This window comes from Phyllopteryx taeniolatus, chromosome 3 (genome assembly GCF_024500385.1).
Source record: "Phyllopteryx taeniolatus isolate TA_2022b chromosome 3, UOR_Ptae_1.2, whole genome shotgun sequence".
NCBI classification, from domain to species: domain Eukaryota; kingdom Metazoa; phylum Chordata; class Actinopteri; order Syngnathiformes; family Syngnathidae; genus Phyllopteryx; species Phyllopteryx taeniolatus.
This window is the reverse complement of record NC_084504.1, coordinates 5,797,972-5,809,836: the sequence shown is the minus strand read 5'-3', so window position 1 is coordinate 5,809,836 and position 11,865 is coordinate 5,797,972. Positions and strand designations below refer to the sequence as shown.

Here is an 11,865-nt window from a genome sequence, read left to right as displayed (position 1 = left end):
AAAGAGCATTAGGACTACAGTGTAAGAATACTACCAGATACAATGTTCTCCTTGGTGGTTATGAGCATGATAACAGGACCAATTGGATGTTTCAAAGGTTTCAGGTGATGCTATACAGCATAATTGTGCAATTAGAAACATGCTCGCCCTCTTATGATGGATGTTTTAACATTTAAAAAAATAAATAAATAAAAACAAAATACAAAAATAAAAATAAAAAGTCCTGAAGTAATTTTTTGATACACCGTAGCTTTAGTGCAAATGTTTACGTCTACATACAAGTGCAAGACAAAAGTTTCTGTCCTGCATGAGTTGTAATGAAACAAATTAAATGGACTCTCAGGAAGACTATTGAACAACAGTTGGGGGGAAAGAAAAATAAAAATTTGAAAATTTATTTCAAGTGAAATAATTTTCCATTGTTGGTTTGTTTTTATTTTTTACATTTTTCAAATAACTGGACACCACAGAAATGAATGACTTGAAAATTAGAAATTATGTAAACGTGTAAAGAAAAATCATTTAACTTAATCCACAAAAGCTTAAAGTAATTTCTTACCCACTTACAGTAACTTGCACATGGTACAGAAAGTGCTAAACATTCTATAGACCCATAGGCTCACTGTCAAATGAATTCATGTACATTTTAAATGTTGCCTAGAAAACAAATAAATTGTATAGTAACTACCAATGTCAAACAATTCAACTTACAAAAGTAAAAGATAAAACAGCACCTTCCTGAAAATGTTTGTCTTCATAGTAACGACCCCTGAGGAGAGAAAAAAAGATTAATTGACATAGTTTCCAACAAAACAACCACATTCAACTGCCTTTTGATTAAAAAAATTACCATGTACTGTACTTCATTGAGATTTAAATTACTCTTTTTGTTGGTTGATTGCTTTGTCTACGTTTGGAGCAAATATGATTGTGGTTTGAATAATTTAGCGTGCAACCATCTTCAACACGATCAACGCTACACAGTCCACTACACGAGTATCGCTGAATGAAACTGTAGTGAAATACTGTTAAATATATTCTAGAAGTTATCATTTATTTGCTTAGCTTGCATTAGTATTATGGAAGATTTTAGATGTCTCGCCTTCGAAAAGATGACTCAGCATCATCCGATGGAAGGGCGCCTGGACCAAGGACGTGATCGGATGTGGTCGGGTCGGGACAAGTGTTGGTCCAATATTTTGTGTTGTGTCTTATTGCTTAGAATACTATGTCTGGGAAAAACCCTCTTATTATCAAATATGTGTCGTGTCTTATTGTTTAGAATACTATGTCTGGGAAAAACCCTCTTATTATCAAATATTTTGTGTTGTGTCTTATTGCTTAGAACATTATGATTTGTAAATCCCTCCTATTTCAAATAAAAGCAGGAGCGAGGGGGGGGATTGTTTAGAGCGTGTTGAGAGGCTGTGATCTGAACAATCTCCCATACGCCCTCCTCATGAGAAAAAGAAACCAGCGTCTTCATTCCTTTTGTGTCTATTTTTTATAATGTTGGGTAAGATAAATCCAACATTAAATTGGTCCTTCGAGCCGGATGTCAACACACCCGAGGATTCCAGTTGTGGAGCCAACTTCCAGTTAAGAGACCGTGGCCACGGCAAGTAAGACCCTTTACGGGACTGGTCTTCGTTCTCCTCAACTGGGATCTGAAGGTTGACGACAATCCACAAGATTGAAGACGACTGGTGAGTTAAATTTTAAATTTTTTTTTAGGAAAAAGGACGCCGGAGTCCACAAATTCCGCGAGGACGGCGGAGTCCTGTACGTACTTAAATTCCGTGTTTAATAAACCCTGTGAATACTAGTCAATGGCGGGTAAAATAAAGAAACTAGGAAAGTTTCGTGGCGTCGTAGTTAAATTCCGTATAGGATGGCGGAGTCCTCTAATGAGCTGTTGACAGACGTAGTTAAATTCCGTATGGGACGGCGGAGTCCTCTGACGAGCCAGTGTGAATGAAAACTGTTTGAATGAGAGTGTAAATGGGATACCACTAGGTTTTTCATTCCATGCCAAAACAGTGGGAAAGTAAACGGTGGACTTTTGTGGATGCAAAGGCAAGAATTCTCCACTCGAAAGAGTTGAAGTGAGAATTACCACAGAAAGTAAATTTGAATCACCGTCCTACTGAAAAGAAACAGTGTTCTAGACTACCCTAGGTAGTATTACACTGAACCAAATTCTTTCAAATGGGGAAAGGAAGTAGTAAAATAAAAAACAGGAATACACTGCAGTGTAAAGGTTGGAGGTTCATTAAATTAAATTTAAAAGAAAAAAAGAAACAGGATCCTGATAAAATTTTATATTTAGAGACAGGGATAACCGAACACGGCTTTAATGGTTGGTTAAATACATAAAAAATAGCCCCGTTGCAGGAATCAAATTATATAAAAAATAAAAGACAAGCCACCGTTAAACGTGGGAAAGGCTCTGTTGTCTGCAGCCTTGGAGCTTATCACAAAAATAGAAGATAAAAAAAGAATGTGATGAGCTGCAGTAATACAGAGCATGCGTACCAAACCCACGCACATTGTTAAATTCATTAAGACCAGACGCTACTGTGTTTACAGTAGTGGACATTAATGCATTAATGCATTCTTTTTAGTACCAATAGAAAATAAGTCAATTTTGGTTTGCATTCACATTTGAGAAAAAAAAAAAATATATATATATATATATACACATTTACTAGATTACCGCAAGGTTACTGTGAAAGTCCAACTATTTATTCACAAGTTAATTCACAACACGCATGTCTTCTGGCATCTACAGATGAAGACACATGTAAAGATTCATTGACCTTACTGCATCATCTAACAGAAGAGGGACATAAAGTTAACAAAAAATAAATTGCAATGATGTAAAAGACAAGTTAAATATCTAGGCCATAATTTAAGTATAGGAGGAAAGACTATATTAGAAGACAGGAGAGCTATATGTCTTAAAAAAATCCTAAACCACAGACGAAGAAACATAATAATCATTTTTAGGTCTGACAAATTATTGTAGAGCATGGATTCCAAACTATGCAGAAATTGTTGCACCATTGTCAAAATTAATATATGAAAACAACCTTAAAATTACATCACCTGTTTAATGGAGTACAGAGGCAGAAAAGGCCTTCTGTGACATTAAACAACATTTGGTGTCCAATGCTGCGCTAGGCCTTCCAAATTTAATAAAACATTCATTCAAATGGTAGATTGTAAAAGCTATTGCATGACCTCCATACTTACACAACAATACGGTGATAAGCTACCACAAGAGGGCACTATAATGCTTAATAAATCCACTTTTTTCTGTCAGTTCATTTTGGGGAGGAAAACATGCAATTAAAATACAACACTTATAAACAAACAGGGCTGTTATCTTGTAATGTTTCTTAATGCAGCATGGAAAGCATAGGCCTCATTAAGCGTTTGCCAAATGTATGCTGCTCGACAGAGTTTACACAGCGCATGTAATTAACTTCCCTAGCAAATACTTCTTTAGTGGGTGGGATCCTCAATGTGTTAAGTATGTGGTGCAATTTGTAGAGAAGGATTATAGCCTCAGTCAGCCGGCGTTTTAATATTGCTGCCAGTTTGAGATACACAAACCTGACAGGTTTTGGGCAATATGAGTCAAACATCACAGCATGGTAGAGCTACACAGTAGGCTGGAAAAAGAATGCCTGAGCTATAATAAGCATTTGTCCCTAAAGTACCAGAATGTACGCACTCCAAGGTCAGCCTTTGTCAAAAAAGTACAGAAACATTTGTTGAAACGATGAAATGGCCGTGTGGCGCTGCCTCAATTGCAACCTCTTCACCTTCAATCATCAAATTGACAAGACAAAGAACTTGACAGTTTGAATGGATAGTGTTCCGATAGATTCTGACCTGACTTTCAACAGTCATTAAATCAATTACTAAAACTGAAGAGCGTATCCATAGTGAAGGCTTACGTGTGTCAAGCAGACCAGGAGATGCTCATCCATGCTTTTATCTCAAGTAGACTTGACTACTCTAATGGTCTTCTGACTGGACTCCCTAAAAAGAGCATTAAACAGCTGCAGCTCGGGTTCTGACCAGAACAAAGAGGTCAGAGCAGATTACCCCAATTTTTTTTAAACTCTTTTAATCATGTAAAGCACATTGAGTTACTTTGTGTATGAAATGCATTATATAAATAAATTTGCTTACTATTCCAGGGGAATTGGAACCAAGCCCCACCATGAATAGCAAAAAATTGCAAGTAACTGACGCCAGCCCAACAAAATCTTTAACAGTCTACACTATTAAATTTCAACTGTAAATGTACCACAAACTGATCCAAAAACAGTTTTGTAATGTAAACATCTTAAATTACCCTTAAAAGTAAATTGCTTTCAGATTTGATTTTGGAAGAAATAAAAAGGCACCTGAAGTCTGTGTACACTCAAAAGACACCACTCAAGACTACACAGAGTTCCTGAAGGCTCTGCATGTTGTTGGGCTGTCCTGGTTGACACGCCTCTGCAACATCGCACAGACATCGGGGACAGTGCCTCTGGATTGGCAGACCGGGGTGCTGGTCCCCCATTTTAAGAAGGGAGACCGGAGGGTGTGTTTCAACTATAAAAAGGGGGAGAAGGAAAAAAAATAAAACATACTCCTCAGCCTCCCTGGTAGTCTATTCAGGGGTTCTGAGAGGAGGGTCTATAAGGAAGTCTAATCTCAGACTCAGGAGGATCAGTGTGGTTTTCATCCTAGCTGTAAAACAGTGGACCCGTTCTCACCTTCGGCAGGGCCCTCGGGGATGCATGGGAGTTCACCCAACGAGTCTATGTTTTTTGTGGATTTGGAGAAGGCGGTTGACCGGTGTACCGGACCGCCAGATTTGGGCTGTTTGGTCTCTGTACGACTGGTGTCACAGTTTGGGCCACATTGCCAGCTGTAAGTCTGAGTCGTTTCCAATGAGGGTTGGACTCCGCCATGGTTGCCCTTTGTCACAGATTCTTTTCATCTTTATGGACAGAATTTTTAGGCACAGCCGAGCCGTTTAGTGGGTCAGGTTTGGTGCTCACAGCATTACAGCTCTGCTTTTTGCAATTATGTGGTTCCGTTGGCTTCAAACCTTTTTCAACTTTCACGTAGCAGTTCGCAGTAGCGTGTGACGCAGTTGGCATAAGAATCAGCACCAAATCTGAGACCAAAGTACTCAGTCAGAAAAGAGTGGAGTGCCCTCTCCTGGTTGGGAATGAGAGTTGAAGAGTTCAAGTATCTTAGATTAGGGGATGTCAATCATTACAGACTGTGGGCCTGTGAAGCCCTATTGAGTCTCTTTTGTGGTTAAGGGCTATACAAATAACCGTGACCATCTGCTATATCGGACAACCCCTACCCCCGCTAAGTAACCTACCCGCTTGGTGCCCCATTATTTGAACCACCGTTGACAGCATGTATAAAATACTTCTTCATACTACTAATTCTATGTCAGGAGAACAAACATGGACAACACACAAGTTACCGAAGATTGGTCAGGCAGTACTTGAATGATGAACTGGTATGCCGGCATCGCACAATGTTGTAAAACCAGTCTGGTCATATCTCCATCTTCTGTTCCTGATTCAGAGGGTAAGGTGAAGCCATCTTCAGTGTGGTCCTCCGACATATTCAGAAACTGTCATGGAAACCACGTATAAAAATAATTAATTCCTTGTCTATGCAGGTTTATACATTTGAATGTGTAAACATGACAGTACTTTTGTCAAATACCCACTGTTAAGCAATCTTGCCACTCTAAGCTCCAAATACCATCAAACCAAGTACCGTTATAGCAAGCAAGCATCTGAACCGCTACCACTGAGATCAAAAAGGAATACACTCGTTTTGATTATAAACAGTTGCCTTTTCCTCACCTTACCGGTGAAACAATGACCGAAAACACCAAATGAAATAACATGCTGAAAGGCTGACGGCCTGGTTGTGAGACAATGTGTCAAGATGCCATCTTTCTAACAGCCATTTGAAAATATTCATTTTGTCAGAGGACATACTAACCATGCAGAGTACCTGCGGACCATCTGGTTACAAATTTAATTTCAATAAAATTCTGAACTCTTATAGAAATCAGTTTAAAACAGAACAATAAAGTAGAGACTTACATCATCCACTCTCCAAAGATCACTGTCAAAGGCTTCAGTCTGACCATAGGCAATAGCATTCTTCAGGAAGTCTGTCTCACTGCCCTCAGTCTAATGAGCACAAAGCAACAATACTTGAGCTACTCAATTAACTATAACCGAGTGCAAAAGGATAGATGACATACAGTGTCCGTGTCTTGCAAAACTGCAAGTAGTAATCGAATGTACTCTGTTGCAGCTTTAAGAGTGTCTACTTTACTGGGCTTGCGGTCTGGTCGCATCAGAGGTACCATTCGCTTCAAGCGCGAGAACATGGTGTTAAGGTTCCGTATCTGCAAATTGAAATCACAATAAATGATCTGAATGAGATTTAACTCCATCTTTCAGTTGCAACCACAAATCAATTCTCAATTTAGTATGTTATTAACCCTGATAGAACAATAGTGCATTGTACAGAAACACATTTTTTTTATTTTATTTTATTTTTTTAAATCAAGGGCCACATTGGAAGTTTCCCTCAGAGAGCCAATATGACTGAAGTAGTGTTGCACCAAGTTCATACAGTGTCTTAAAGGACAGTACCCAAAAATCCAACAGACAGCCAATGACTTCCTGTCTTCCGGGAAGTTGTGTGCGCAAGGAGAATTAAATGGTTTCAAACTGCCGACTCGCTCCTTCCTCCTGCGGACACGTTATCACGCGTGCGCAAAGTCAGTGTTATATGCAGTGTATTCTCCTGTGCCGTTAGGGAAACTCTGCATTCGATGCACACGAGGATTAGTGTTACCAGCAGGAGATCAATAGAATCGATCGCATGAGATGAATTAGCACAGGTGTGCGCTGCACGGTCGCCCAGCTTTGAGCACTCAGACCCGACAACAGGCTACACTAGCCATCGGCGACCATTCCAAAAATCAGGGCATTCGAAAGGAATAAAAACAAATCCAAATGCAAAAGGAAAACCTCTTATTCAAGTGGAGCAAAAAGGTCTTTTTTTTTTTTTGAAGTGTCATGGCTCCTTATACAATGAATAACAGCACTGCACTGAGTGCACAATGTGAGAAACAGAATGCAGTCAAACGCAAGAATACTGCACACCAAAATCTTGAAATACACAGTACAGTATAAGTGCATGAATATAGAATATTGTTTATTTTTAATGCCAGGTGCAACACACACACACCGCTAATCCTGTTCAGATTCACAGGATGCTGGAGAATATGCCAGTTGACTTTGGGCGAAAGGCGGACTACACCCTAAACTGGTTGCCAGTCAGTTGCAGGGCACACACACTTTCCCAAAAAATTTATCATGAAAGTTTATTTCCATAATTCCATTCAAAAGGTTAAACTTTTCATAGATTCAAAGTTTAGATTCAATCTATGAAAAGTTTAACCTTTTGAATGGAATTATGGAAATAAACTTTCATGAAATTTTTTTTGGGAAAGTGTGTGTGCCCTGCAACTGACTGGCAACCAGTTTAGGGTGTAGTCCGCCTTTCGCCCAAAGTCAACTGGCATATTCTCCAGCATCCTGTGAAATCTGAACAGGATTATATATCTATCGATCTCTATATCTATCGATCTCTATATATATCTATAGCAATATATATAAATATATAAATATATAACCCTAATTCTGATGAGGCCCAAATGATATACAAATAAACAATCGAAATTGTTTAAAATTGTTGGTCCTGAATTCTTAATCATGAAAGTTTAACTTTTTGAATGGAATTATCAAAATAAACTTTTCCATGATATAAATTTTTTTGGGAAAGGGTCTTGCACGCGCGCGCACACACTAGCTATTCTACCCAATGCTAGCTTTTAAGTGCTTTGACTTAAAGTTGTTTCTGTAGAGTGATTTAACAGCTATCAAATTAGCGTTTCCTCACTCACTCACTCGCTCACTCACCCGAAGCCGCTCCTTGGCATTGACTTGTTCTCGTTTCCTCACACTTTCGTTAAAGTCCTCAGCAACTACATAGAAGCCGTCGTTGACTCGTTTGAATTTCTCAATGTTGCTGTACGCCGGCAGGGCAGATTCACCCGTCAGACGCTTCAAAATGTCACTCATTAACTCCTGCTTGGGTACTTTCATTTTATCGAGTGACGTCTAATTGCGGTCATGCGAAGTTCCCGGTGGTCGTTGATTAAATGTCACAGCCGCAGGCCGAGACAGCAGCTGCTGTACTGCACATTGGTAATCAGACGGTGGTCCACACCTGCGGATAAATGCCGCCAAGCCCAAATACGGTTCGGTCGTTTCCGGTTTTGAAAAAAGAAAATCATGCGTCATGCGTAGCTTGATTTGACACGCCCCTTTTGAGCTGCGTACCTACGGCGACCCTAAACTAGGAGGGTCAAAAGTCGTCATCGCAATCCAAGTGTGGACGCCAAAAAAAAACAAAAGACCAAGCATTCCGGCACATTGCAGGAGGTGGTCTGGAGGCGTTTCCTTTTGGTTTGGATCGTAGTGTTCTATACCAGGGGTGTCAAACTTATTTTAGTTCGCGGGCCACATTCACCCCAATTTGAGCTTAAGTTACTAAACTAAGATACTAAGTTACTAAGCAACTCCAAGAGATGGAGCGTCATGATCCCTGCAAAGACAAAATGAGGAGAGACAGGAGACAGATATAAGGGTAGAAGTAGGCAAAATGCATACCACATTTTTTTGTCTTTTTTTTTTAAAAAGGTTAGTTCGGCCAGCGGCGGCACGGTGGCCGACTGGTTAGAGCGTCAGCCTCACAGTTCTGAGGACCCGGGTTCAATCCCCGGCCCCGCCTGTGTGGAGTTTGCATGTTCTCCCCGTGCCTGCGTGGGTTTTCTCCGGGCACTCCGGTTTCCTCCCACATCCCAAAAACATGCATGAATTGGAGACTCTAAATTGCCCGTAGGCATGACTGTGAGTGTGGATGGTTGTTTGTTCCTATGTGCCCTGCAATTGGCTGGCAACCAGTTCAGGGTGTACCCCGCCTCCTGCCCGATGACAGCTGGGATAGGCTCCAGCACGCCCGCGACCCTAGTGAGGAGAAGCGGCTCAGAAAATGGATGGATGGATGGATAGTTCGGCCAGCGTTAATTACAGAGATTACGTTCATTTAAGGCTTGCTTGAGGTATGTTCATGTACTTTTAATACGATACGGCTCGCAAGCAGGCAACAAAACGTTATGTAGCCTAGCAAGCTACTGCTAACATTAACGGTTGTACGTAAACATCCCGGCGTTTATGGCGAATCATGCTCTAAAGTTTCGGTGTGTGTGAAATAATTTAATTACAATAAAGTAATCGAGTTGCAGTAAATTAGCACCCATTATTTCTGCCATGTCGTAATGTTGGTATGACTTGACAAGAGCAATGATTTCCAACCTTTATGGAGCAATGGCACATATTTTACAATTGGAAAATCTCATGGCACACCAACAAACAAAAATGTCACAAAAACTAAATACAGAGTAAATACTGTATGTACTTCATGTCGTCTAATAGAAGAGCATTTATTTCTTCTGTCTGTCACTATGCCTCACTGGCATAAATAGAGGAACAAAGATACATTATTTCTTGTAAATGAATAAATTTTGAGCAGTTAAGTATAATTTGATAATTTCCCACGGCTCACCTGAAGATCACGCATGGCACACTAATGTGCCACGGCACACTGCTTGGGAATCACTGGACTAGAGAATACTTTTAAAGATACTCAGCATACAATACACAAGTATGTACAGTAAATAAACAAGTCATTTAAATAGACACATTGCTCCATCTTGTGATTGGATTGGTGATCAGCTATCGTTTTTTTAAACCACCAAAAATCCTGTAAAGCCTAGTAACGAGACACTCACCGTCCAAACATTTTACCTTTCGTCTCGTCAGTCCATAGAATAGTCTCCCAAAAGTCTGAAACATTCAGGTGCTTTTATTTTATTTATTTATTTATTTCAAAAATAAGACAAACGTTATGTTCTTTTTGGTCATCAGATGTTTTTACCTTGGAACTCTGCCATGGATGTTGCCATTTTTGCCCAGTCTCTTCGTAATTGTTGGGTCATGAACACTAACCTTAACTGAGTTAAGGGAGGCCTGCAGTTCTTTAGATCTTCTCCTGGGTTCCTTTTTTAACTCTGGATGCTGTAATTTACTCCTGGGAAGGTTCACCACTGTTGCATGTTTTCTCCATTTGAGGATAATGGCTCTCACAGTGGTTCGCTGGAGTCCTATAGCTTGAGAAATAGCGGGCTGCTGGAGCCTACCCCAGCTATCTTCAGGTGGGAGGCGGGGTACACCCCGAATCGGTCACCAGCCAATCGCAGGGCACATAGAACCAAACAACTATTTGCACTCACATTCACACCTACGGGCAATTTAGAGTCTTCAATCAACGTACCACGCATGTTTTTGGGATGTGGGAGGAAACCGGAGTGGCTGGAGAAAACCCACCCAGGTACGGGGAGAACATGCAAACTCCACACAGGCGGGGCTAGGATTTGAACCCCTGTCCTCAGAACTGTGAGGCAGACGTGCTAACCAGTCGTCCACCGTGCCAGCACCTGATAGATGTCTATTACTTTATTTCTCATCTTTTCTTGAATTTCTTCGAGTCGTGGCATTTTATTGCAGCTTTTTGTGATCCTTTGGCTGACTTCAATTTGTCAAGCTTGTCAAATGGCTTTGTAGCCCTTTCCAGACTGTTAGATGTCAATTACTTTATTTTTGTCTTTTTTTTAACTAAAAACTACCTTTCCGATTTAAATTTCAGTCAGACTTTTTCAGCTATTTATAACATCACACAAAGAGGAGTCTTAGTACAAATTCATAATAAACTACTTTTTACACTAAATAGCACAATAATTGACCCAGAAGGACAATACACAGTTCATACAATTATATTTAATAAATCATACACATTAGTTAATGTACAGTATACACCCCTAATATTGACAAGCCACTTTTTTCACATCTAACAAATTTGTCCGCTAATTCAACAAATATTATAGGGGGTGACTTTGCTACAACACTTAACCCAACCATAGACCGCTCAAATAAAATAAAAATAAAAAACAAGCAGTCACAATCTTCTCGAATATTAGATGTATATATGCACGACTTTAGACTCCCCGATATCCATCCATCCATTTTCTTCTCCCACGACCCTTGTGAGGATAAGCGGCTCAGAAAATGGATGGATGGATAGTAAACAGCAGTTGACAGGTAAGTTTCTTCAAAATACCCGTTTCCAAGAAAAAAACGGGGAAAAATCGATTTTTGTGAAACAATGCATTTGAAGCTGAATTTTTCTTTTCACTTTGATGCCAAGTTTTTTTTTGCTTTTATGATGGCTCAAATATCTAAACAATGATTTCCCACTATACAACATAAACAACACAATAAATTGTATTTTGATTGCATAATAACAGTATATTTACAATTATAACACATGCCTTTTCAAATTGATGATGCATGAACAGCTGGGTGTGTGTGTGTGTGTGTGTGTGTGTGTGTGTGTGTGTGTGTGTGCGTGCGTGCGTGTGGGACTTTTGTGGGGTCCCAGTCAGCAGACGACCAGCTATGAACAGCACCACAACTGCTTAATGCACCTCCTGTAAATGATTTAAAAAAAATGCATGAAAATTAAACATATTATTACTACAGTGTGAAGTGGAGAAAAATACTTTGTTCACCTTTCTTGCCAACAGGTGTGGGAGTGCATCTGCAGTTGGTTGCACCAACTGCG

The 11,865-nt window shown here is 39.9% G+C and overlaps 1 protein-coding gene across 1 annotated transcript; it reads right to left on the bottom strand.

Annotated features, from left to right (window-relative positions):
- Positions 1–362: 362 nt before the first annotated feature.
- Positions 363–8,325, bottom strand: figla (folliculogenesis specific bHLH transcription factor). Its single transcript, XM_061766610.1, has 5 exons — positions 8,043–8,325; positions 6,311–6,457; positions 6,147–6,236; positions 5,510–5,662; positions 363–769 (listed from the first exon to the last, which is right to left on the bottom strand). Exons 1-5 carry the CDS (start codon positions 8,226–8,228, stop codon positions 755–757), a joined length of 591 nt encoding a protein of 196 aa, XP_061622594.1. The 5' UTR covers positions 8,229–8,325; the 3' UTR covers positions 363–754.
- Positions 8,326–11,865: the final 3,540 nt, after the last annotated feature.